The 26,283-nt window shown below is 57.9% G+C and overlaps 2 protein-coding genes across 10 annotated transcripts in view; both read left to right on the top strand.

Moving 5' to 3' along the window:
* Nucleotides 1-1,855: 1,855 nt before the first annotated feature.
* Nucleotides 1,856-9,955, top strand: SLA2 (Src like adaptor 2). 3 transcript variants are annotated; one of them, XM_075900766.1, is made up of 8 exons: nt 1,856-1,993; nt 3,034-3,177; nt 3,544-3,643; nt 4,124-4,210; nt 5,028-5,131; nt 5,955-6,104; nt 6,253-6,385; nt 7,136-9,919. In XM_075900766.1, the coding sequence occupies exons 2-8, from the start codon at nt 3,090-3,092 to the stop codon at nt 7,290-7,292; spliced, it is 819 nt and encodes a 272-aa protein (XP_075756881.1). In that variant the 5' UTR covers nt 1,856-1,993; nt 3,034-3,089; the 3' UTR covers nt 7,293-9,919. The 3 variants fall into 3 exon arrangements, 2 of the variants coding, with proteins under 2 accessions (XP_075756881.1, XP_075756882.1); XM_075900767.1 differs by having other exon boundaries at nt 1,857-1,993; nt 3,053-3,177; XR_012896416.1 differs by lacking the exon at nt 1,856-1,993 and having other exon boundaries at nt 3,053-3,177; nt 7,136-9,832; nt 9,887-9,955.
* A 1,843-nt stretch (nt 9,956-11,798) lies between these two features.
* The window catches only part of RALGAPB (Ral GTPase activating protein non-catalytic subunit beta), a 117,011-nt gene continuing 102,526 nt past the window's right edge, over nt 11,799-26,283 (top strand). For 4 of the 7 annotated variants that reach the window (XM_075900742.1, XM_075900746.1, XM_075900747.1 and 1 more), the window contains exon 1: nt 21,902-22,053. The gene's annotated coding sequence lies outside the window, so the exon portion shown is untranslated. The other 3 variants (XM_075900745.1, XM_075900743.1, XM_075900744.1) reach the window with 3 other exon arrangements.

The raw sequence follows: 26,283 nt of genomic DNA on the forward strand, positions 1-26,283 counted from the left end.
GCGCCTCAGCGCTCAGCGACTTCAAGCCGACAGGCCAGCCGTGGGGCTGGGCCAGAGCCCGTGGGTGCCATCGGCCGGGGAAGGGCTCAGCCCTGCTGGGAGCAAGCCCACAGGTGATACACTGGTTCTAGCCCAGGGTCACAGCCGGCACCACAGCTGGGCAATGGCCTTCATGCCTGGCGCTGCTCGGTGCACCCGACCCCTGTGCCAAACCGGCTTGGCGCACGGGGCGCTGCTCTAGGAGGGGGGCAGCCGGAGTCAACCAGCCAGCTGGCTCTCTGCCCTGCCTGGGCTTGAGCCAAGGGCCAAATGCCTGGAGGGGCATTTTCTAGCCGCGCCAGGAAACCAGGGGGCCGTGCAGTGTGTTGAGTGTAGGTGCAAGTCGCTGTACATGAGGGGCTCCGTCTAGACTGGCAGGATTTTCCACAAATGCTTTAACGGAAAAGTTTTTCCATTAAAAGCATTTGCGGAAAAGAGCGTCTAGATTGGCAGGACGCCTTTGCACAAAAGCACTTTTTGCAGAAAAGCGTCCGAGCCAATCTAGACGCGCTCTTGCGCAAAAAAGCCCCAATCGCCATTTTCGCAATCGGGGCTTTTTTGCACAAAACAAATGTGAGCTGCCTACACTGGCCCTCTTGCGCAAAAGGGACTTTTGCCCAAACGGGAGCAGCACAGTAATCCCGCCAGCAGCACTGATTTCAGACAGTAGGAAGTCAGGGTTCTTGTGGAAAGTCAAGCGGCCAGTCTAGACACAGCCAGAGTGTTTGGCTGGCTGTACCGGAGAAGGGGAGGGGTTCAGCTCTACATGGGGGTAGGGGTGTTCAGGTGAGCCTACCTATACTGGGGGAGAGGGTCCAGGCGTGCCTGGGGAGGGGGTGTTGAGGTGTATGTATCTGTGTGGGGGAGGGTTCAGGTGGGCTGTGATGATGCACACTGCTTGGTGTGTGTAAGCCCAGAGTCCAGGCCTAGGTCTAGCCCCACTGTGTTCTTAAGGCAGGTGCCAGAGGAAGGGGTGTCTCGTCCCTGCCCCCTTCCCTAGGGCCCCGTGGCAGGCCCAGCAGATGCGCAGTCAGGCTCCATCCACATGGACCCCTCCCCCCCGGCAGGATGCTGCAAGCCACTGCTGTCGGAGCAGAGAGAGCAAGCCGGCTCCTGCCACCGCCAGCACTAGCGCGTCACAGGAAATGTAGCAGGTCGTGGCTCTGAGGCCCCAGCCAGCTCCCTCGTCACAGAACTTTCTTGTGCTGGGGACAGTGGACCTCCGGAGAGACACACACAGGCCTGCTGCCAGGAGGGGTCGGGACAGCCAAACCTGCCAGTTGGGGAGCTTGCAGTGTCAGGCGCGGCACTGCACGGGGGACCCGCCAGCTGGAGGAGCCTGCAGTGGCCGGCTCGGCTCTGCTCTGCACGGGGGACCCGCCAGCTGGAGCCTGCAGTGGCCGGCTCTGCTCTGCTCTGCACGGGGGACCCGCCAGCTGGAGGAGCCTGCAGTGGCCGGCTCGGCTCTGCTCTGCACGGGGGACCCGCCAGCTGGAGGAGCCTGCAGTGGCCGGCTCGGCTCTGCTCTGCACGGGGGACCCGCCAGCTGGAGGAGCCTGCAGTGGCCGGCTCTGCTCTGCTCTGCACGGGGGACCCGCCAGCTGGAGGAGCCTGCAGTGGCCGGCTCGGCTCTGCTCTGCACGGGGGACCCGCCAGCTGGAGGAGCCTGCAGTGGCCGGCTCTGCTCTGCTCTGCACGGGGGACCCGCCAGCTGGAGGAGCCTGCAGTGGCCGGCTCGGCTCTGCTCTGCACGGGGGACCCGCCAGCTGGAGGAGCCTGCAGTGGCCGGCTCTGCTCTGCTCTGCACGGGGGACCCGCCAGCTGGAGGAGCCTGCAGTGCTGCCCCGCGTGCAGGTGGATTTTGCCCAGTGCTGGAGTGACTCTGCGGCTGCAGGAGGGGCATCACTGCAGACGCTGCCCAACACCCACCAAGCTCTGCCGAGATGAGAGCCGGGTAAGTAGCTGGGGTTCTTTGGGGGGAGGGGCGCTGGCCCCGGGGCCGGTGCGTAAGGAAGACGATGCTTTGCCTAGCAGGAAAGCGCAGCTACAGGCCGGCCAGCCCTTGCGCCCGTCCCCACGTCAGGGCCGCAGGCTGCTGCACAGGCCTGTCCAGTAGCCGTAGCGTCGGCGGAAGCTGCTTGCAGGGCCGGGGCGAGCCGCGAGCACACAGTGCAATGCGTGCGACAGCCAAGGCGCTCACAGCCCTTGGCCAGCCGAGATGAAGCAGGGCTCAGCGCCCCATGGACTTGCAGCCCCCTCCCGGGGGAAGTGCAGCAGCCCCACGCCCCCCTCTGGCACAGGAGGCGAGGAAGGGGGGAGTGCGGCAGGGAGCAGTGTTCTGGGGGGCTCTGCTTGGTCTGGGGCATCCCCTGCCAGGACAGCATGGCCTGCTGGGGCAGGGCGCTACCTGAGGCCGGTTCCCGCACAGAGGCAGTTGGCCGCGCTGGCGCCTGTGAGTGACTCCGGGAACGCCAGCGGCGCTGGCAGGAGGCCCCAGCACTCCATGGGGCTCCCCAAGCCATGCCCTGGGGCTCATGGGAAAGGGGCAAGCGCCCCCCGCCTGGCCTTGCTCCAGGAGCAGCGCCTGGCCTTGCATCTCTCCTCGCGCCTGCTGGACTGTGCCATTGCTGGCCCTGTCCAGACACCTCACGCTCTTCTCTGGCAGGACTCTGGGGGGAGGCCTCCTGGCCTGCTCCCCCGATCCGGAACCGCTGGGCTGAGCCCCACTCGAAGGCCCAGAGCCCCAAAGCCTCCTGTGGCCGCTGGGCAGCGAGAGGCAGGGCCCAGAGCAGGGCTGTGTGGCTGCCCACGATGCTACTGTGCAGGCCTGGCCCCCCCTGTGCCCAGCCAGGCGGGACCTGCCTGGCAGCCGCTTGGGCCTCCTACGCTGGCCCCCGGGGCTCACTGCGAAGCGCTGGGGGGGGGCAGGGCTGCATGAGCCGGGGGGGGACAGGAAGCAGGGCAGGCGGCACTGAGCTGGCCCCGGGTGTGCAGCTTTCTCGCCCTGCTGCAGAAGGTGAGAGCTGGCCGCTGAGCCCCGCCGGCCGGCCATGGGGAGTCTGCCCAGCCGCAGGAAGCAGCTTGTCATCCAGCCCAGCCCTGCTGTTGCCATGGAAGCCGCGGCCCCCTTGCCAGCAGGTAGGGGTCTAGGCCTGAGCACTGGTGAGAGCCTCGTGGGCTGGGCGTGCCCCCGCCCTTGCGCCAGGCCTGCGGCTCTGTGCACCGGCCGTCAGGCCATGCCCGTGAGGCCCCAAAGCGCCAGCCAGGCCCCGCATGAGGCTGGCTTCAGCCCCTTTGGCCTGGAAGAAATGCTGGTGGCTGCAGCTTTCTGGGGGGCATCGCGGGCTTGCAGGGCCCTGTCTGCGGCCTCGGCTCTCCGGAGCGCCCCGCCTCTGTCGGAAACACGAACCGCAACGCCTGTCCCTGCCCAGCCCCTCCGTGGCCACCCACGGGAGCCACGGCGCGGCCTGGGCGCCCCTCTGAAGGGCTCTGCTCTTGCCGCAGGTCCCAGCAGCTACGTGGCAGTTGCCTTGTGCTCCTTCCCTGCGGGGCCCGAGGCAGCGACCGTCCTGCACCCCGGAGAGCAGCTGCGAGTCCTCTCTGAGTAAGTTGGATGTGGGAGCAGCCTGGCTGCCCAGGGCCCCCCAGGCCCAGCACAGGGGCTGGAGGCCACCCCGGCACTGCCAGGCGGATGCTGGCTGGCACATGGAGGCTCTGCCCCCCCAGCCCCTCCCTGAGTGTGGCCACAGCAGCCAGTGCTGCAGCCTCCTGGGCGGGGCTCGTCCCACCATGCCCCACAGTCCTGCCTGGTCCTGGGCTGCTCCCTCTGCCAGGTGCCCGGGGAGCAGCCTCGGCCGCCCGTGCCTGGGCTCACAGCGGCGTCCTGCCCAGGGCTGCATGGCCTGTGCCAGACTCCCTGGCCTCGAGCCCCCGCGCCCGACACTGCAGCGAAGAGCCCTGGTGCGCCGAGCGGCTGTACGCAGCGGGGGGGGGGGGCAGCGGCGAGCCAGGCTGCAGGTGCCACACGCGGGCTGAAGCAGGAGGCCCGTAGCCAGGGCACCCCTGAGCCTCCGCTCTCTTACAGGGACGGGGAATGGTGGGAGGTGGCGTCGCTCGTCACCGGCAAGCAGTGTTTGGTCCCCAGCAGCCACGTGGCCAAGGTGCGGCACAGGTAGGAGGCTGTGGGGCTGGCGTGTTGGTACCGTCACCAGAGCGGGTGCTGCAGACCCGGGAAGGCCTGGCTAGCGCTAGGCATGTGCTACGCATGGCCAGGAGTTGCAGATGCCCTTTTCACGCACCCCTGGACCGACCCCCATGGAGTCACAGCTCCCTCCCCTCCCCAGCTATTATCACCTGCTCCTTCGAACAGCATCCAGTGCTCAGCCTGCGCCTGGCTCATGGTGCACATTGGAGCGTGGCCGGGCCATGCACGGCCCAGCGCCATGGCCCCACACACGGGAGGCTCAGCGACTCTTGGGGACAAATTCCCAGGGTGCCCGGTGGCTGCCTGGCGGGGGAGTCGCCCGGGAGCAGCCTGCTGGCTGGTTCCCTAGTGCGGCACCTTAGGGGAGCGGCAGGAATTTGGCATCACTGCTAGTGGCCAGAACGTGCCGGCGCGTCCCACATCTGGCCTGCGGCCCAGCGCCTGGTGTCACTCGTGCCCCCGCCGCCGCCTGCAGAGCCCTGACTGAGCCGCCAGGGGCCCCAGAGAACTGTGCCGCTGAACGGACACCCCAGCCCTGCTGGCCCCAGCTCACCCCGGCCTGCTCCCATCCCTTGAGGCCACGTTGCCTCGGTGCGTGTCCACCCGCCGTGCTGCAGGGACACAGCTGCTGGGCAGTTCCCCGCAGAGCAAGCCGGGCGCCAGGGAGCACGTGGCTCAGGTGGGGCCAGGAGTGGGAGCATGGTCAGGGCGCCCCCTGGGGGCAGGGTGGGGCACTGCCTGTCCTGGGGCCGGGCCGCGCTCAGTGTCCTGCCCTTGCCCACAGGTGGCTGTATGAAGGCGTGAGCCGGGAGAAAGCTGAAGAGCTGCTGCTCCTGCCGGGCAACCGCAGCGGCTCTTTCCTGATCCGAGAGAGCCAGAGCAGGCAAGGTGAGCGACCCCGGGCTGTGCCCGCCACTCACAGCTGGGCGGGAGCTGGGGCCCGTTCCTCAGCCTGCACCCCACCAGTGCTTGGGTGGCCAGAGGAGAGAGTCCAGCGCTTTCTCTGGAGGTGGTGCACATCTGCGCATGCCTCCGCGCACACAACAAAAGTTATTCTACACACAGGCAGGAAATCGGAGGGGAGGATACTGGCAAGAAGGGCAGACTGCCCACGCCTGCTGTGCCCAGGCTATCCTGACAGGAAGACTTATGGAAAACCCAGCAGGTGTTGGGCAGCAGCCAGGGGCGCAAGCAGGGACTGGCTGGCCCCTCTCGGGGTCAGAGCCGCTGCTGCCAGAATTGCTCCAAAGTGGCTGGTCGGTGATAGAGCCACTGACCCGGGCCGGCCCCGTGGGAGCCCCGAGCCCGGCTGCGTCTGGCCGCTCCCTGCGCGCGGCGGGCCCGGGGGAGCGCTCTGCTGGCGGGGTGAGGCTGGTGCCCTCCAGCCGGTGGGGCTGGCCCGGGCCAGGCAGCCCTCGGAGCGGCCCGGCCACACGCACAGGCCCTGGGCAAGCGGGGCCGGGCTCGGACCGTCCCGACCGCGCTGTGAGCCGAGGCAGAGGCCGCTTCCGACCAGCGCTGCCCCCCAGGGCCCGGCCGGGGGAGCTGCTGGCTCGGGCCGGGCTCGCAGGGCTGCGCGCTCCTCCCCTCCCGCCCCTGCGGCCGCACGGCGCTTCCTGAGCCGCGCTTCGCCTGGCTCCCTGCCCGGCAGCTTCCTGCGGCCCGGCAAGAGCCCCCACCCCGGGCCGGGCACTCAGCGCGTCCCTTGCAGGCTGCTACTCGCTGTCGGTCCGGCGCAGCAACCGCGCCGCCTGGGACTCGGTGAAGCACTACCGCGTGCAGCGCCTGGGGAACGGCTGGGTCTACATCGCGCCGCGCCTCACCTTCCCCCGCCTGCAGGACCTGGTGGACTATTACTCGGGTAACGGCCCCCAGTAGGCCGCCCCGAGGCACGTGGGGGCCCAGAGCCGCCCTGCCCCCGAGGTGCGCGGGGCTCCGCCCGGCTCGTTCCCCTTGGCGGGAGCGGGGCCGGGCCGGCGGGTGCGGGGCTGACGCTCCTCTCCCCCCAGAGATCGGAGACGGGCTGTGCTGCCTCCTCACGGAGCCCTGCTGCACCCAGGGGGCCGCGCGGGCCCCCGCCCAGAGCCTGCCCCCGCCCCGGGCTGTCCAGAAATCGGCCCTCAACTGGCAGGAGATCAACAGGTGGGAAGGGGCCGGCGGGAGCTTGGGAGCCCTGCGGGCGGGACCCACAGCGGCCCTGCCTGCTCCTGGCCTAGCAGGGGAGGGGGCCGCCCTGCACTGGGGTCCCAGGGGACATGGAGCTTAGGCTGGGCTGGAGCTGAGCTGTGGAGGGGCTGAGGCTGAGCTATGGTGGGGCGGGGGGGGCTGGGCTGAGCTGTGGAGGGGCGGGGGGGGGGCTGGGCTGAGCTATGGTGGGGCGGGGGGGGCTGGGCTGAGCTGTGGTGGGGCGGGGAGGGGCTGAGGCTAAGCTGTGGAGGGGCGGGGGGGGCTGGGGCTGAGCTGTGGAGGGGCGGGGGGGGGCTGGGCTGAGCTGTGGAGGGGCGGGGGGGGCTGGGGCTGAGCTATGGTGGGGCGGGGAGGGGCTGAGGCTGAGCTGTGGAGGGGCGGGGAGGGGCTGAGGCTGAGCTGTGGAGGGGCGGGGGGGGCTGGGGCTGAGCTATGGTGGGGCGGGGAGGGGCTGAGGCTGAGCTGTGGAGGGGCGGGGGGGGCTGGGGCTGAGCTGTGGTGGGGCGGGGAGGGGCTGAGGCTAAGCTGTGGAGGGGCGGGGGGGGCTGGGGCTGAGCTATGGTGGGGCGGGGGGGGGCTGGGGCTGAGCTGTGGAGGGGCGGGGGGGGGCTGGGCTGAGCTATGGTGGGGCAGGCTGGGCTGGGCTGGGCCCCAGGCAGCGCCCTGGCAGGCACTGTGCTGAGCAAACCTCTCTTCTCGCCCCAGCTCCGTCCTGTTTGCGGAGGACCCGGCCCTGGAGGAGGAGGAGTCCCCAGTCAGCCAGGGCCTGCGGGAAGCCATCAGCTCCTACCTCTTTCTGACGGAGGAGCTGCCCCCGGAGAGCGGCGCTGGCCACAAGGGCACTCAGCGGACGAGCACCTGAGGGTGCTGGAGGCTGCAGCTCAGCTGCCCCCCCGCCCCGGTTCCACGGCCCCTGGACTTTTACCCCACACAATGTAATTTATTGCCGCCCTGCTGCCCCGACCCCCCTCCCCCCGGGCTGGTCTGGCTCAAGCTGGGCCCAGCTGGGTGGGATCTGCCACTTGCCTCAAGGAACCCCGGGCCCGCTGCTTGGAGTCGTTCTTTTGCCTCCCGTGCTGGCGGCTTTGGGTGCCTGAGCTGCGGCTGGACATCCAGCAGGGCCTGGCGCCAGAGCCCGGCCGGCAAGGCCTTGCTGGGAGAGGCGGTTGTGGGGAATGCTGCCCCAGAGGCGGGTTACGTGCTGTCTGGCACAAGGCGCGCGGGTGAGCATCTGACTGGTCCAGCCCGACTGTAACGGAATCAGCCTGCGCCCCTCAGCCCGCCCTGCTCCTGCCCCTCAGCCCGCCCTGCTCGCTGGGCTCCAGCACGGCTCGGGCTTGCACCCGGAAACCTCACGCCTGACTCCAGCCTGCAGCAGCGAAAGCCGAGAGCCTCTCCCTGCAGCCCGACCAGGCCTTGCTGCAGGACGCTGGCCTAGGCCGAGTGGCTCCTAAACCAAAGGCGCCAGGCAGGGCCGGCCTTACCATGAGGTGAACTGAGGCGGCCGCCTCAGGTGCCAGACTGTGGGGGGCGCCACTCGGACCCAGAGTGTAGGAAATTGTGTCTGCTGCTGGTGCAGCGAGGGGTGATGGGGGCGTCATTTGAGCTCCCTGCCTCAGGTGCCAAAATATCGTGGGCTGGTCCTGGAGCCAGGAGCCCATGGCACCCGCCTGCCGGCTGTAATTGTGATCCGAACTGAAATTCACCAAGTCTATGTCTACCCTGCAGGCTTTTGCCAGCAGAGAGTATGCTAATGAAGTGCTCATTAGCATTTGTCAACTGTTATTTGCATATTCACTGCTGGACGTTTTTGCACAAAAATAAGCAGTGTAGACGGGTCCGTTTAGCGCAAAAAAACCCTTTTGTGCAAGATCCTTATGCCTCAAAAAAGGAGGGATATGGGATCTTGTGCAAAAAGCATTGGCAGGAATATGCAAATTACAGTGTGACAAATGCTAATGAGTGATTCATTAGCATACTTTCTGCTGGCAAAACCTGCAGTGTAGACATAGCCTTACTGTCCCGTGGCCATGCACCCGCCCAGCCCTCCTCACCCCCACAGGAAGTGGCCACAGAGCAGCGATCTCCTGCAGTTAGCTCAGGACGCATCTCCAGTCTGTGGCGCAGGGGCTGAGTTTCCAGCTTTCGTGCAAAGATCAGGCCCGTGAAACAGGCTCCGGTTTGGGCCAGGCGTGCTAGGGGCTGTGCCAGTCACCGGCCCCAGGCACCCGGCAAGGGCAGGGACAAGCCCAGACAGGCTCTGAAGCCACCTCCTTGCTTCTGGCTACCGGGAAGGTGCTCTCTCCAGCCCGGCTGCCATCGCCCCTCTGCCTCTGGGTGCTCCTGCCCGGCAGGGACAGAGGAAAATCCAGCGAATTTTGAGACAATCCAGGCTCAAGAACTGCCCAGGCTGCGGCCTGCACCCTCGTGCTCCTGCCCAGCCCACCGTGCTGTCTCATGCCTCTGTTGGAGCGGGGCGACGGCCAAGCCCCGGAGTGGCTGGCAGGCTCCCGGAATCGCTCTCCAGTAGGTGCCGAGTGACACCAGGCAATTGGGCCGTGTCCGCCGGCTTGATTTCTGTGCTGCCGGGTTTACATCCAGGTTTGGAGTGAGACGGCTGGGCGCCCACTCTGAGCACCCTCAATCCAGCATGCTCCCAGTCAGCACAGAGCTTCAGTTCAGTGCTTTTAAACTTCCAGCTGCTTTATAAAAGCGAAATCCCTCCCCCTCGCGCTCTGCTGGGGGGAGGGAGTACGATCAGTCTGTGCGGTGGAAACTCAGCCAATGCGAGGTGCAGCAAGACGCACCCGCCACTGTGCGAGGAAGAAAACGCATTTGCCTGGCTCCACAGCCTGTGCCCTGAGGCCCCGGCTGCACCTGCTTCTCAAACCACTATACCAGCAAAATGTGCATCTCGTCTCATAGCTAGTCAGAACTAACTGAGCATTTCACATCGTCCTGCCTGCTTCTTTGTTAAAGCCAGTGACAAACTAGGCGGGACGAACTCATCTAAAAATAAAGTGCAGCAACTGGATACGGGTCCTTCCTTGTCTTCAAAGCTGGTTTTCTCGCTCAGCTGCTGTTTAAATGGCCACCCCAGCCAGGCCAGGATGTTCTGTGTAAGCTCTGCAGGCTTTTCCCTGCTCCCCTTCCAACATTCCCCGCTAACTGCATGCTCCTGCTGTGCACCGGGGGTGTAAACAGACTTTGCATTTGGAGTCTCCCATCTCTGCCCCAGGTGGAGCTATTCCCCACCCCTCACCCCAAGTCTCTTTTTGGCAAAACGGGGCATTTGTCCTGGTGGTGCTTGACAACCGATGGTCAAATACGCAGTTTTGCCGAAAGTTGCATGGCTGGGCAGGGCTTGAAAAGGGGACGGTCCCGGGCCAAACAAGATGTAAGGTCACCTAGACTGCATGGGGGGCCCTAGACGGCAAGGAGGGGCCTAGACTGAAGGTCACCTAGACTGCATGGGGGGGGCCTAGACTGCAAGGAGGGGCCTAGACTGAAGGTCACCTAGACTGCAAGGAGGGGGCCCTAGACTGCAAGGAGGGGGCCCTAGACTGCAAAGAGGGGCCTAGACTGAAGGTCACCTAGACCGCATGGGGGGCCCTAGACTGCAAGGAGGGGGGCCTAGACTGCAAGGAGGGGCCTAGACTGAAGGTCACCTAGACTGCATGGGGGGCCCTAGACTGCAGTAAGAGCTTTCCCGGGGAGCCTGAACTGTACGAGAGGAGCCTCCACCTGCCCTGGGCGAGGGCTGAGAGCCAGGGGAGCTGACAGCCTCCAGACGGCCCAGGGCAAGGTGGGGGCAGGGCCTGGCTCCGTGCTCCTGAATGGGGCGGGGCTTTGGCACGAGGGGCAGAGCGGGGGGGGGGGGTGACTGACCCTCCCCCCCCCCGGGCCTGAGCCGTGCGAGGAGCACGGTGCGACCTTGCTGTGGTGACTGGAAGGGTCTGGTTTCGGCCGCTGCAGCGGTGGCAGCCAGGAGCCCCGGACCCCCCAGAATTGAAGGGCCCCAGAGCAGCTGCCCTTTTGCCCCCGACGTCAGTGGGGTTGCCGAAAGCAGGGCAGGTGGAGCATCCAGGGCTCCCCCCAGCAGCTCACGCTCCCTGGGCAACTCGTAACACCCTGACTTCCAGCCAGGCCAGGAGGCAGGGGCAGGATGGGGGGAGGGGCAGGGGGCGGGGCCCTTTGTGGGGCTGGGGGGCGATGTTATTTGTGCCCAAACCCCCATAAATCTTCATCTGCTGCTGCTGAAATGCAGTTGAGGTGCCTGCAGCCCGACCCAGCAGGCCCCTGGGCACGCTGAGCGCAACAGCTCCGGCTGCTGCTTGCCGGGTGACCGCAGCGGCCCCTGCCCAGCTCCAGCGTTCAGGACACCTGCCTGGGCTCAAATGGCAGTTGGCTTAAAAAGGAGGGGTAAGCAGGATGGGGTAAAACCAAACTCTGCCTCCAGGGGGCTGAGCCCAGGCTGGCATGTCCCCCCCCCCCCCACTCCAGGGCCAGGGCTGCCAGGTTTTGGGTGCTACGGCGACCGAAGGGGAGCCCCTGCATGGATCGTGAGCTACGGAAGCGCCTGTGCCCAGGGCAGACAGTAACACCAGTATGCGCAGCGTGGGGGCTGGAAACCAACCTCCTGCTGCCCGCGCAGGCGCTACTGAGGCGGGCGCGGCAGCTGGATGTTTGTACAGATTTTGTAGGTTTCAATGGGTCCCCCTCCCCCCAAAGGAACGGGACCAGACCCGCCTCCCCTTACGCTGAATTGGTCCTGGCTGTGTTGCTGGGAGCTGGCTGAGGTGGAGCAATTGCCCGTGAGAGGGGGCCCTGAGGAGGGATGGGAGGGGGACTGCTGTGGGTTGGGGATGTGGATGGGGCAGTGATCTCCAGCGCCCAGCAGGCCAAGGGGCTAGGTTCCCAGCTGGGGAGGCGTGGTCGTGAGCCGCAGGTGAATAATTGGATGCTCGCTGTGGGCACTGGAACAGGCGTGTGACGGGGCACCGCTGCCCCGCACTGACAGCTGCGCCGCTGTGACTCTCAGGGTGCACCACCTCGGCTGCGCATGCTCCGAGTTGGCTAGAAAGAACCCCGGGGTAGCTAGGGCCCTGGGGGAAGCCAGGTCCGGGGGGAGAGTAAGCTGGAGGTAGGCGGGGCGCGGGAAGCCTGGACAGAAAGGGAGGTGTGACAAGGCACATGGCCTGCACTGGCCCTTTAAGGGCAAAACCCAGGCCTGGAGCAAGGGCTGGCTGCAAAGCCCCAGCTGAGGCAGTTCTGGCAAATGAGGGCCCAGCTGGGGGCTATATAAAGGAGAGTCCCCCCCCCCACCCCCTAGCAGTAAGGAGTTGGTAGCTGGGAAAGCAGGAGCTCAAGGAGCGCTGGGCAGCAAGGCAGGGCTTGGGGAGCTCTGGCCAAGCGAGCGCTCAGGCTGTCGGGATCGGTGCCCGGGGCTCGGAGGGTTGTGGAGAGGCAGCCAGGGTAAGCGGGGGCAGCAGGTCCACACGCCTTCGCCGGTGATGAGTGGCCCTTGCAGATGGCAATTTGCCCCGAGACAGGGGCTCGATGAAGACTGGCAGGGGGTCAGTGAGGCAAGGTGGATTTTCCCATGCTCTCGATTGGCTGCATGTAAAGTCATCCCAGATGGGGAGGGGGCAGTGCCTGGGGTTCTGGGTCTCCGGCATGTGGGTAGCGTGTGGCATGTTATTGGTGCTGTGGTGCATGCAAGTAAGAGGAATGGCTGATACCTGCATTGTTTTCTCTTCACTGTGTTTAGATACCCAGGGATCTAAGCATGGCCTGAGAGCCCTTCACAAAGGGCACGACCTCACCCTTGTTGGCTGCAAAGAGTTTTTGGCCATCAAAGAGACCGGGGTGGGCAATAATTTTAGAAAAGGGGCCATTGCAAGGAGCTCCTGGCCCTCAGAAACTGAGTTCGGGCTTTGGAGGCCAGGGCGGCTGAACTGGAGGAGCTAAGGGAGGTAGAGAACTATGTTGATGAGACTTTCCAGGACTCTGTAGTACTGTCCCACCTCCAGTCTGAGAGCCCCAGTGCTCTTAAGGAGGATGAAAGTCTCAAGGGAACAGAGCATTCAATGGGAGCAGAGGGAAACCATCCCGTAGTTGGGACCCTCCTCCCAGAGGATGCTGCGGTATCCTCTCGCACTGAGGATACCTCTGAGGGGGAGGGAATGCCAGTTAAGAAGAGGCAGGTGTTAATAGTGGGTGATTCGATGGTTAGAAACATAGATAGTTGGATTTGTGATGACCGGGAGAACCGTATGGTCACTTGCCTGCCTGGTGCGAAGGTTGCAGATCTCTCAAGGCATCTAGATAGACTTGTGTAGTGCTGGGGAGGAGCTGGTGGTCGTGGTACATGTAGGTACCAATGACGTAGGGAAGGGTAGGAGAGAGGTCCTGGAGGCCAAATGTAGGTTGCTAGGAAAGAGACTGAAATCCAGGACCTCTATGGTGGCATTCTCGGAAATGCTTCCAGTTCCACGCGCAGGGCCAGGCAGGCAGGCAGAGCTTCAGAGTCTCAATGCGTGGATGAGACGATGGTGTAGGGAAGAGGGGTTTGGATTTATTAGGAACTGGGGACACTTTTGGGAGAGGGGGAACCTATACAGGAAGGATGGGCTCCACCTAAACCAGGGTGGAACCAGACTGCTGGCATTAAACATTAAAAAGGCTGTAGAGCAGTTTTTAAACTAAGAGATGGGGGAAAGCCGATTGGTGGGGAGATGCACGTAAATCGGATGGAGACTTCTCTTAGAGGAGAATCCATTGATAGAGATTCTTTAAGCTGTAGTCAGAAAGAGAAGAGGGGAGAGGGCAAACCATGGGCCAGAGCAGACAAACAACCTCATATAAAGGAATCCAATGCATCAGGGAAGGGCAGACAAATAAGCAGTGGCAAATTTCTAAAGTGCTTCTACACAAATGCTAGGAGTCTGACTAATAAGATGGGTGAACTAGAGTACTTCATATTAAAGGAGGAGATTGACATAATAGGCATCACTGAAACCTGGTGGAATGAGGAAAATCTGTGGGACACAATCATACTGGGATATAAAATATATCGAAAGGATAGAGAGGGCTGGGTGGGTGGCGGAGTGGCACTGTATGTGAAAGATAATGTAGAATCAAATTAAATATTAAATTAATCAACATGTTCAATAGAATCGCTATGGATCGTAATTCCATGCTACAATAATAAAAAATTAGCAGTAGGGATATATTACTGACCAGGACAGCGATACTGACGTTGAAATGCTGAGGGAGATTAGAGAGGCTACCAAAATAAAGAACTCTATAATAATGGGGGATTTTAATTACCCCCATATTGACTGGATACATGTCACCTCAGGAAGAGAAGCGGAGATAAAACTTCTCAATGGCTTAAATGACTGCTTCTTGGAGCAGCTGGTGCAGGAACCCACAAGGGGAGAGGCAATTCTTGATTTAGTCCTGAGTGGAGCGCAGGATCAGGTCCAGGAGATAACCGTTACAGGACCACTTGGGAATAGTGACCATAATATATTAACATTCAACATTCCTGTGGTGGGAAGAACACCTCAGCAGTCCAGCACCCAGGCATTTAATTTCAAAAAGGGGAATTACACAAAAATGAGGAGGTTAGTTAAACAGAAATTAAAAGGCACAGTGACTAGAGCCAAATCCCTGCAAGCTGAATGGAAACTTTTTAAAGACACCACAATAGAGGCCCAACTTAAATGTATACCCCAAATTAAAAAAACATAGCAAGAGACCTAAAAAAGAGTCATGGTGCCTTAACCACCATGTAAAAGAAGCAGTGAGGGACAAAAAGGTATCTTTTAAGAAGTGGAAGTCCAATCCTAGTGAGATAAATAGAAAGGAACATAAACACTGTCAAATCAAGTGTAAAAATGTAATAAGAAAAGCAAAAAAAGATTTTGAGGAACAGCTAGCCAAAAACTCTCAAAGAAATAACTATGTTTTTTAAGTACATTAGAAGCAGGAAGCCTGCAAAAAAACCTGTGGGTCCCCTAGACAATCGAGATATAAAAGGAGCAATCAAGGATGATAAAGCCATTGCGGATAAACTTAATGGCTGCGTCTAGATTGGCATGATTTTCCGGAAATGCTTTTAACGGAAAAGTTTTCCGTTAAAAGCATTTTTGGAACAGAGCGTCTAGATTGGCATAGACGCTTTTCCGCAAAAGCACTTTGTGTGGAAAAGTGTCCGTGCCAATCTAGACGCGCTTTTCCGCAAAAAAGCCCTGATCGCCATTTTCGCCATCGGGGCTTTTTTGCGGAAAACAAATCTGAGCTGTCTACACTGGCCCTTTTGCGCAAAAGCTTTGCGCAAAAGGGACTTTTGCCTGAACGGGAGCAGAATAGTATTTCCGCAAGAAGCTCTGATTTCTTACAGTAGGAAGTCAGTGCTTTTGTGGAAATTCAAGCAGCCAGTGTAGACAGCTAGCAAGTTTTTCCGGGAAAGCGTCTGATTTTTCGGAAAAACTGGCTAGTCTAGACACAGCCAATGATTTCTTTGCTTCAGTCTTCACAGCTGAGGATGTTAGGGAGATTCCCAAATCTGCACTGTCCTTTGTGAGTGATGAATCTGAGGAACTGTCCCGGATTGAAGTGTCATTAGGGGAAGTTTTGGAACAAATAGAAAAACTTAATGTTAACAAATCTCCGAGACTGGATGGCATTCATCCAAGGGTTCTAAAAGAACTCAAGTGGGAAATTGCTGAGCTATTATCTGTGGTTTGTAACCTATCCTTTAAATCGGCTTCCGTACTGGAAGGTAGCCAACGTGACACTAATATTTAAAAAGGGCTCTAGAGGCGATCCCGGCAATTACAGACTGGTAAGTCTAACTTCAGTGCCAGGCAAAATAGTTGAAACAATAGTAAAGAATAAAATTGTGAGGCATGTAGAAAAAAGTAATTTGTTGGACAAAAGTCAACATGGTTTCTGAAAAGGGAAATCATGTCTTACTAATCTGTTAGAGTTCTTTGAAGGGGTTAACAAACATGCAGACAAGGTGGATCCAGTAGATATAGTATACTTAGATTTTTAAGAAAGCCTTTGACAAGGTCCCTAACCAAAGGCTCTTGTGTAAATTAGATGGCCATAGAATAAGAAGGAAGGTCCTTTCTTGGACTGAGAACTGGTTAAAAGACAGGAAACAAAGGGTAGGAATAAATTGCAAATTTTCAGAATGGAGAGGGGTAACTAGTGGTGACCCCCAAGAGTCAGTCCTGGGACTGATCCTTTTCAACTTATTCATAAATGATCTGGAGAAAGGGGTAAGCAGGGAGGTGGTAAAGTTTGCGGATGATACCAAACTGTTTAGGATAGTCAAGACAGAAGGGCTGTGTCTACATTGGCACCCCTTTCCAGAAAAGGGATGCTAATGAGACACTTCGGAATTGCAAATTCCGCGGGGGATTTAAATATCCCCCGCGGCATTTGCATGAACATGGCTGCTGCTTTTTTCCGGCTCGGGGTTTTGCCGGAGAAAAGCGCCAGTCTAGATGGGATCTTGCTGCAAATAAGCCCTTTTCCGGAAGATCCCTTATTCCTACTTTCAAGGAATATTTTGGCCTTGGAAAGGGTTCAGAAAAGGGCAACTAAAATGATTAGGGGTTTGGAACGGGTCCCATATGAAGAGAGGTTAAAGCGACTGGGACTTTTCAGTTTAGAAAAGAGGAGACTGAGGGGGGATATGATAGAGGTCTATAAAATCATGAGTGGTGTGGAGAGGGCAGATAAAGAAAAGTTATTTATTAGTTCCCATAATAGAAGAACTAGAGGACACCAAATGAAATTAATGGGTAGCAAGTTTAAAACTAATAAGAGAAAGTTCTTCGCACAGCGTGTAGTCAACCTGTGGAACTCCTTGCCAGAGGAGGCTGTGAAGGCTAGGACTATAACAGAGTTTAAAGAGAAGCTAGATAATTTCATTGAGGTTAGGTCTATAAAAGGCTATTAGCCAGGGGATAGAAATGGTGTCCGGCCTCTGTTTGTCAGAGGCTGGAGAGGGATGGCAGGAGACAAATCGCTTGATCATTGTCTTCGGTCCACCCTCTCTGGGGCACCTGGTGCTGGCCACTGTCGGCAGACAGGCTACTGGGCTAGGACCTTTGGTCTGACCCAGTACGGCTGTTCTTATGTTCACTTCACCAATTTTTGAAATGGCTCCGGTTTGGATGTTTTTGTTCTCCCCCACCCACAGACCCTGACTGGCCTGGAGGTGGGGGAGCGCATGAAGTCTTTGCCCCTCCCCCTCAAGAGAACCGCTAGCTGTTCTGAATAGCTGGCCATTCCCTCTAAGCACCACCCACCCCTGGTTGGGGAGGAGACTTCGCATGCTCCTCAGCCCGACTGGCCTCTGTGGGCTGGCTTGGTGGGCCGGACCCAGCCCATAGAGGCTCTCTTACCTACCACTGGGACAGAAGATCCTCAATTATTGGCTGGATTTCCTGAATGACAACGGCCATGGTAGTGGACCTGGCAGCCCGGAGAGCAGAGTATCAGTTGTCCCTCTGAGAGCAGCCCTGGAAGCGTTGGCTTATCATCTTGAGACCTGTCTGCAGTCACTGTTGGTATTTCTGAGTAATTTCCGTGGCCGTATTTTGCTAATAGCACTACAAAATTAGCCACCCTGTCTAGCAAGGTGGAAGAGCAATACACTTTATGGCAATGGCATCCGTCCATTTGTCATCTGTTGGAATGGTTGGTCTTGGATTGCTGTCGCTGCCTGTTCTTTTGGTTAAGTGCTTCTACTACTAGAGAGCTGGGAGCAGGGAGTATGAAGAGGAACACAGGGGCCTTGGAGAGGATGAAATATTTGCAGTCTGGCCTCTTGCTTGTAGGTGTTATTGAGACACCTCTCAAGGGAAAGGGAATCACTAGGTGACTTGTCTCAGGAAATTCACCAAGGGAATTTCAGGATTCACTAAGGGAATTTCTCTGATCTGTCCTATGCAGATTAGACTACATGCATACCAGGTGTGTTGTGAGTCAGACACGAGAAGTCATTCTTCTGCTCTACTCTGAGCTGATCAGGCGTCAGTTGGAGTCTTGTGTCCAGTTCCGGGTGCCACATTTCAAGAAGGATGTGCAGAAATTGGAGAAGGTCCAGAGAAGAGCAACGAGAATGATGAAAGGTCTAAAGCACATGAGCTACGAAGGAAGACTGAAAGAACTGGGCTTGTTTAGTTTGGAAAGGAGAAGACTGAGGGGGGACATGAGAGTGAATTTCAGGGTGTCACAAGGAGGAGGGAGAAAAATTGTTCTCCTTGGCCTCTGAGGCTAGGACAAGAAGCAATAGGCTCAAATTGAATCAAGGGAGACTTAGGTTACAGGAGGAAAAACTTCCTGCCTGTCAGGGTGGTCAAACACTGGAATAAATTGCCCAGGGAGGTTGTGGAATCGCCCTCACTGTAGGTATTTAAGGGCAGGTTAGACAGACACCTGTCAGGGAAGTGTTCTTTGAATCCTCCTCTTTCCTGTGATGGGAATGCTGTTCTCACACGGCCACGTCTGCTGCTTCAGCTGCTCTGTGCTGTACACCACATAAGAATGGAGGGCACGTTGATGGTCAGAGAGAACATTGTGCAGAATCAAGTGCGGTAAAACTCTTACCAAAGTGTCAACGTGATGACCCGAAACTCTGGTTTTATGAAGAACAGTGATAGAAATGTAGCCGTGTTACATACTCACAGACATCTACCCTTCCCCGCCTCTAATATCATTAACTCACAGGCATTCACCTTCCTCCCCCCCCCACATTCCCCTTCTGTTCTGAAATGTGATTTGTCATGTGTTCATTTTTTTAATTGTATCCTTTGGTATATATGGTTGTGACTATTTTCTTCCACTATTTGATCTGAGGAAGTGGGTCTGGCCCATGAAAGCTCATCATCTAATAAACCATCTTGTTAGTCTTTAAAGTGCTACATAGTCCTGCATTTTGTTCTGGTTTTATGGTCAGTCTAAGGGTGGGCGAATGTGTGTTGACTTGGATGGGTGTCAGATGATGGGAGTGTGCTGCAGTCAGGGGTTATGTCTTTTGGGGGGTTGAATTCATGTGTGAATTGTGTTGTGCTGGAAGAATTGTGTGGATTTGTATGGGTGGCAGGCATGGGTGGCGAGATATATGGGCTCATGGTGCCTATGCTCCAGCAACATTCAGAGCCAGGGGCCCTGCTCCAGCAGTATTTGGAGCTGGGTCTCTTCCCCCGGCCCTGCCTGGAGCGGGCCCTGGCCCCCACCTGCTGGCCTCCGCACGCGTCCCCCCTGGCTCCTGGCCCATCCCTGCCGTGTGCAGCTCTGTCGGCTCCCCCTTGCCGCTGTGCACTGCTGGCTGCTGCTGCTGGCATTTACAGGTGAGCGGGAGATGGCTGGGCCTGACGTGATGTCACGGCCTGGGACTTTAAAACTGCTCCGCGCGGCGTTGCGCTGCGTGGCCTAGCTCCATGTGGCCTAGCTCTGCGTTTGGAGTTTGGGGATTTCTGGGGCCGGAGCACAGACTCCGGCCCCGCAAAGTGGAAGGCAGAAGGGAGGGGAGGGCAAGGAAGGGGGAAAACTAGGGGGAAGGGGTGAGAGAGGAAGGGGGTGGGAGAAGAAGGGGCTTGTGCAGAGGGGGAGGGGGCTTATGGGGAGAGGGAAGAAAGGGGAAGGCACCAAGGGACAGCCTGGAGGAGGGAAATGCCAGGGGCCCAAGTGGAGACAATGAGGGAAAGGGCAGGAGGGGAGGTGTCAGTGGGAGGGGGACAGGGTGATGCTGGGAGAGAAGAGGGTAAGCGCATTGGGGGATAGAGGGGAGATGCTGGGAGAAGGCTTGAAAGAAGGGGTGGGCATTGAGAAAGGTGGGGATGGAGCAAGTTGTGTGAGGGCACAGGGGCATGAGGGCAATGGGGGCAGAGGGTGGTGAGGGGTGGGCATCAGGGAAAAAGAGAGCAAAGGGGACAGGGGCAGTGAGGGAAGGGGGAGGAACCAGGAGGGTGCAGGTGCCAGGGGGTGAAGCCGGAGGGTGCAGGTGCCGGAGGCTCTTATTCCTACTTCAAAGGCGCTTTTTCCGGAGGATCAGGGCCAGTCTAGACGCTCTTTTCCGGCTTTTTTAAAAGCCGGAAAAAAGCGGCGGACATTTTTATTTAAATGCCGCGGGGGATATTTAAATCCCCCGCGGATTTCCCTACTACGATAGGTGAAATTAACATGCCCCTTCCGGAAAAGGGGCCAGTGTAGACGTAGCCATTGGGTTAATGCAATTGCAGAATAGTTGTATGAGGGGGCTTTGGTGGGGGCCAAACTAATCCCTGTTGGTAGGAGGATGGTGGGAAAAGTCCTTCAAGAGGGGTGACGTGACACCTTTTACTTCTGGTCATGTGTCCATCTTGCCCCGAGTGTGTTCCCTCCAGAGGCCTGGTTAACAGGGCTCAGGGGGTTTGGCTAATGGGGCACCACCAAATATTATACAAACCTGCCTCCTCTGGTGGCAGGTGAAGGATTTACACTGCGGTGAGAGGTTATTTGTGTGTGTCGGTTGTGTTGATTTGTACGGGGGGTGGTTCTATGTTCTGTGAGATCTGTGCTGACTTGCGTAGACGATAAATGAGTGGTGTGTTTGGGGTTCCGTGTCCTGGGACATGGGTATGGCTGTGTGGGCGCATGTTGCAGCCAGGGGCTGTTTGTGTTTGGTGTATTAGTGTGTGCTGGTTGCATTGCTGTGATGCCTAAGTTTTGAAGAAATTAGGAAGTTGTGCCAAGTAATCTGCAAATTAGCTGCTGAGTAAAGGGGGTGGTCATGCCAGCTATGTCGGCCATCACAACGGTCTGGGATGCTTGGCCTGGCACAGGCAAGCCCCTGCTGTCACATGACTATAATTCACAAGTGAGAGTGGCTCGGGATTCACGAACTAGAGAGTAACAGGCCACAGCATCCCATTGGCAATGCGCTCTGGGGCCACTGGACCCGCGCGGTGGCAGGGTCGGTGTCACTCCGGTTCCGGCCGCAGTGTGCACGCTCCCAGATCCCGCGCGGCGGCAGGGTCGGTGTCACTCCGGTTCCGGCCGCAGTGTGCACGCTCCCAGATCCCGCGCGGCGGCAGGGTCGGTGTCACTCCGGTTCCGGCCGCAGTGTGCACGCTCCCAGATCCCGCGCGGCGGCAGGGTCGGTGTCACTCCGGTTCCGGCCGCAGTGTGCACGCTCCCAGATCCCGCGCGGCGGCAGGGTCGGTGTCACTCCGGTTCGGCCGCAGTGTGCACGCTCCCAGATCCCGCGCGGCGGCAGGGTCGGTGTCACTCCGGTTCTGGCCGCAGTGTGCACGCTCCCAGATCCCGCGCGGCGGCAGGGTGACCGCGCGGCGGCAGGGTCGGTGTCACTCCGGTTCCGGCCGCAGTGTGCACGCTCCCAGATCCCGCGCGGCGGCAGGGTCGATGTCACTCCGGTTCCGGCCGCAGTGTGCACGCTCCCAGATCCCGCGCGGCGGCAGGGTCGGTGTCACTCCGGTTCCGGCCGCAGTGTGCACGCTCCCAGATCCCGCGCGGCGGCAGGGTCGGTGTCACTCCTGTTCTGGCCGCAGTGTGCACGCTCCCAGATCCCGCGCGGCGGCAGGGTCGGTGTCACTCCGGTTCGGCCGCAGTGTGCACGCTCCCAGATCCCGCCCGGCGGCAGGGTCGGTGTCACTCCGGTTCCGGCCGCAGTGTGCACGCTCCCAGATCCCGCCCGGCGGCAGGGTCGGTGTCACTCCGGTTCCGGCCGCAGTGTGCACACTCCCAGATCCCGCCCGGCGGCAGGGTCGGTGTCACTCCGGTTCGGCCGCAGTGTGCACGCTCCCAGATCCCGCGCGGCAGCAGGGTCGGTGTCACTCCGGTTCTGGCCGCAGTGTGCACGCTCCCAGATCCCGCGCGGCGGCAGGGTCGGTGTCACTCCGGTTCTGGCCGCAGTGTGCACGCTCCCAGATCCCGCGCGGCGGCAGGGTCGGTGTCACTCCTGTTCCGGCCGCAGTGTGCACGCTCCCAGATCCCGCGCGGCGGCAGGGTCGGTGTCACTCCGGTTCTGGCCGCAGTGTGCACGCTCCCAGATCCCGCGCGGCGGCAGGGTCGGTGTCACTCCTGTTCCGGCCGCAGTGTGCACGCTCCCCGCGCGCGGCGGCAGGGGGACGCGCCCGGCCCAGGCGCGGTGGCGGGAGCCGTGCCGCTGCGCGCGCAGGAGGCGGGCCCGGAGGGGCAGGTGGCCCCAGCGCGCGCTCTGCCTTTAAGACTAAGAGCCCGGGAGAAGCCGCAGGGGAAGAGCGCGCAATGCGCAAGCGCAAACGACTACGCCTGCGACTTGCCAGGGAGGAAAATGTCACGCGCACGCGCGTTTCCCGCTGAGTGGAGCGCCGGTCGGCGGGAACTTATTTGGCGGCGCGGGCCGGGGGGGCCGCTGCGCACGCGCACTGCGTGCCGAGAAAGCAGGTTTCCGGGGTGAGTTTTCTGACGCTGCCGGAAGTGTCCGCGGTGAGGCGAGCTGAGCGGAGCCCCTGACCAGTGCGGTTCCCGGCCTCGCGCAGCGCGGGCCCATGGAGCCGGGCGCGTGAGGGGAGCGGGCCTGCCCGACATGCCAGCCGGGCCCTCGGGCGCAGGTAACGCCCGGCCGCGCGCAGCGCCGGGCTCCGGGCGGCCCGGGGCCTAAGGCCTGGGCGCGGGGGCGGGCGGGGCGTGACCTTCAGGCGGGGCGGGGCCGCTGGGGGCTGCGGGAGCCGCGGCGCTTCTCGGCGAGCGGCCCGTTCCTGGGTGGGGTCCCCGCCCGCCCGGCGCTGCGGCCGCTCGGGGGCTGGGGCGGGAGCAGCCAGCGGGGCCCGGGTTGGGTTCCCCAGGCGGGGAAGCGCTGGGCTGGTTCCCGGGGCGGGGGGGGCTCCGTCCCTAGGGGTGTTTCGGACCCGGCTGGGCTGATGGAGTCGGGCTGGTCCTCGGTGCCTCCCGAGGTCTCTTGCCCTGGTTCTGTGGTCTCGTCTGGCCGGCTGTAGGGTCACCAACTCTGCCCGGAGTCATCATGTTAAACAGCAGCCAAAATGAGACCAGCGTATTGTGGCCTTCAGAGCCCTAGACCGAGATCCCCGACTGCCTTACCTCCCTGTCGGTACTTGGGAAATGGTTAAGTGAGATAGCGCCATACGCATACGCTGCAGGAGAAGATACTTCCAAAATCACTATCAGTCTGATCTAGGGGGGGAAATTCCTCCTTGACCCCACATTAGTGATGTGAAATGTCATTTAAAATATTAACTAGTTAAATTTATATGCAGTGCCTACTGTCTGGTTACTTCTTTACACCCCTACCCCACGTATGGCAATCAGTTGGAACCTAGTATGTGAGCAAGAACTGGCCAACCAAGCACCCAAGAGAGACTGCTTGGTGTTATTGCAGAGCCTCGATTCTCCTTATCGAATGTTGCATCTCCAGCCACGGCAATCCCTGTTGCTTCAGAGGAAGGAGATGAAAACAAATATACCCAGAATACACTGTGGTGCGGGGAATCCTTTCTGACCCCTGCAGGTAACATTTAGGAATATAATACATAAACCAGATGTGAGCCTCAAGGCTGCTGAGCCTTGCTCCCTACCATCAGGAGCAACTGTGTTGTTTAATCTTGCTCTTAATTGATAGGGAGTTGAAGAAATACGGTGGTGCGATTATTGAATGGGAGAGCAAGACAAGGGGTAGAATTTTCAAAACTGATCAGATGCTTAGGAATCTAAGTCCCGTGAACATTCAACAGGACTTAAGCCTTGTCTACACTTCATTACACCAGTTTAGCTACATTGTACAGGTCTATGACACATGTTATGCCTTGAGCGCCATAGTTAGGTCAACCTAAACCCTGATGGGGAGGTGCTAGGTTGATGGAATTTTGCTGTGGAACTAATGACTGCCTCTTGGGGAAGTGAAATAATACCTTGAGACACCCCCCTCTTGTGTCAGGGTAGGATGTATAGGCACCACGGCAGCATAGCTACGGTGGCTTAACTGTGCTCCGGTAGTGCAGATTAACCCTTAGGCTCCTACTTGCAGAAGCAGCATCTCCTAGGCCAGTAAATGCAGTTTCTAAAAGGGCAGATTATAGCACATTACAGAAGTGGTTAAAAGTGGAATTGAAGGGGGTGGTGCCTCGAGTCATCTTGAACTTTTCAAAAGTTTTAGCTGGGGGCCCCTGAACTTCTGCCATCCTAACTTCACAATTTAGTTGTATGTCTCCCAGCAGACTTTCATTCTGTATCTACTCTGGTAAAAATCTTGTTACCTGCCTCTATCCCAGTGGGTTTCAGGCAATTCCACATGTCATGTTAAGTCTTGGCTTGACAAAGCACTGGCTGGGTTGATTTAGTTGGAATTGGTCCTGCTTTGGGTAGAGGGCTGGACTTGACCTCCTGAGGTCTCTTCCAGCTCTATGATTCTATGTTTTCCCCTCCTTTAGGGATATGAGGATGTCAAATGGTTTTATAAATCATGTTAAACCTCCCATCCATACTATGGTGTAGGTGTGCATTGTTCATATCCATATTAAAGAGACTAAATCAAGTGGTTTGATTTGGAAGTTGTGCCTACAGAAGTAATGGGATAATATATGTTTTCAGCACCTTTGGAAACCAGGCTACTACTTTTTTGAAGTTAAGCACTTCATAGTTTTAGGAGCTTAGATTGAGGTACTTTGAAGACTTTGGCCACAGTTGGTTGCCCAAGGTCTGTCAGAGCAGGGAATAAAACGCAACTCCCTTGATTCTCTGTCCTATGCGCTTTTTGTTTCTAAAGAGGCTTCTCTCACTTCAAGAGGAAGAAATCAATGTTTTACGCTATCTAAAAAGCAGTTGAGAATCCTCGTTTTCAACTGCCAAAACATTAATTTCTAGTTGAAGTGGTTTCTACAATAACAGCTACTAAAATCAAGCCAGAGTTTAAATGGATGTAGAGGAAGCAAGAAAGAAATCCAAATGACCTGGCCTATTAAAATATTGTAAGCATCCCCACTTTTAATAAATTTTAACAAATTTTTTAGCTTTAAAACCTTTCAATTGCTCCCCTAAAGATATTTGTACCTTCTCTGTAATTCTCTGTAAAATTAGAGAGGGTGATTTTTGTTCTGTTCTTTATCTGAGGACATAAGCACTTCCTGTTTGCAGTACTTGAGAGGCTGTGAAATAGTTTAATGAAGTTAAGTGGAGGAAATTTATTTCAATTATTTTTTGTCTTTCTCCAAAGTCAGATATTTCACCTATCACTTTGAGTGGTGATAGCAAGTTAAACTTGAAGATAGCTGAGGTTACATCACTATGAAACTTGAATAGCCTACCAAGTTTCATAGGGACAGCTGCCGAAGTACAAATATTAACTTCTGTTTTGGACCAATTTCAGTGATTTTGTTAAATTAAAATTCAAGAATTCACCAAAATATAAAAAGAATTATTTACATAAAATTTGTTTTAAAGTCTGATCTCTGTCAACTTGCCATGGATATGAACTGTTTATGAATGCTTGTATCAGTAAACTCTCCCACACAGTGGTCCTAAAGTGATTATCAGAAAGATATTTCCTATCCCTGGTGCTCTTTTTAAGTACTTGTAATCTGAAAATTGTTATAAATCAGAGCAAGTTCTTTCAGTCTTTTGCGATGCCGAGGCATAAACTGTTTTAGGAACAGTAACCGTCGTTTTCCTGTTTCAAAGATGAAGGAAATTTCTAATTTGTTCATTACAGCCAAATATCCCTCAGCTAAGTGCAAGGGGCAAATGCACTGGCATTCAGGGTCTTTGAATTGAATCCATGTAACGAAATAATCCCCACAGTCAGGAAGATCAAATTCTGCTGAGTTTTTGACAGGACTGACCACATTGAGACCACAAGTCTGATGTGGCCATTGTTAGATGCACATATACTTGCAAATCCTTAAGATCAGGCAGTCAGCTGTGATCACAGAGCGCTGGAGAAGCCCTTCCCGTTCTTGAGTCCTGTCCTACTCCCAGGACTGTCCTTTCTCCACACACAGCAAAGTTACATTCTCCCCATCCTCAGAAGATGGTGGGAGAAATCAAGCAAAAACCTGCTGCCTCTGCTCTACTTCCAGAGAGGATGGAGCCAGTCATGGGAGGCTGCAACTTGCCAGGAGTGCAGCTCCTAGTTTTGGCTATCGCTTTCCCCTTTGAAGGATTCTCAGAAGAATCAGGGCTGGGGATTCCTGTCTCTCCTCCAAAGCTTGCGCATGGATTACATAGGCCTTGTGTGCATGTGCATTTGTTTTCAGTATAACCCAAGGTAGGACTATGCCAGGGATAAGGAACCTTTTTTCAGCCAGGGCCCATTGAGACACAGAAAAATCTGTCAGGGCAACATACAAGCCAACCCCCACCCCTACCCCCATGCACACTTAACTCGGAGGCTTGGGGCTTGCTCCTGCAGCAGCCCTGAGGCTTGGGGCTTCTGGCGTGGAGACTTGTTGCAGGCCCAGTCAAGTTAAGATGGGAGCCGAATCCAGGCTGTAGGTTCCCCACCCCTGCTTTGTACTGATATAACACCTCCCCAGGGAGTGGACACTCGTATCTGCACTGAGCCCTTTTTGGGGGGGGGAAGAGAGTTACTATGTTTGTGACTGAACTAACAAATACACTCTTCTGTCCTCGTGGAGGTTTACCAGAATAACTGCCTACCCCTCCTGTAGGGAAGTATCCCAAAACATAGCAATGCCTGTTTTTGACACGTGGCAGAGACTAAGTGACTTATCCAAGGTCACGCAGGAAATGTGTGGCAAAGCAGGATGAACCCAAGTCTCCTGAGTGCCAGGCTACTGGTATAACTTCCCATGTAGACAAGGCCTTGGTCC

This window comes from Pelodiscus sinensis, chromosome 18, assembly GCF_049634645.1.
Source record: "Pelodiscus sinensis isolate JC-2024 chromosome 18, ASM4963464v1, whole genome shotgun sequence".
Lineage (NCBI taxonomy): Eukaryota > Metazoa > Chordata > Testudines > Trionychidae > Pelodiscus > Pelodiscus sinensis.

Excerpts from the sequence above, each read along its gene's own strand:
- SLA2 (XM_075900766.1), top strand. The coding sequence starts at position 3,090 with ATGGGGAGTCTGCCCAGCCGCAGGAAGCAGCTTGTCATCCAGCCCAGC. Across the intron at positions 3,178-3,543 it reads CGCGGCCCCCTTGCCAGCAG|GTCCCAGCAGCTACGTGGCA; the intron begins GTAGGGGTCTAG and ends CTCTTGCCGCAG. Across the intron at positions 4,211-5,027 it reads GTGGCCAAGGTGCGGCACAG|GTGGCTGTATGAAGGCGTGA; the intron begins GTAGGAGGCTGT and ends CCTTGCCCACAG.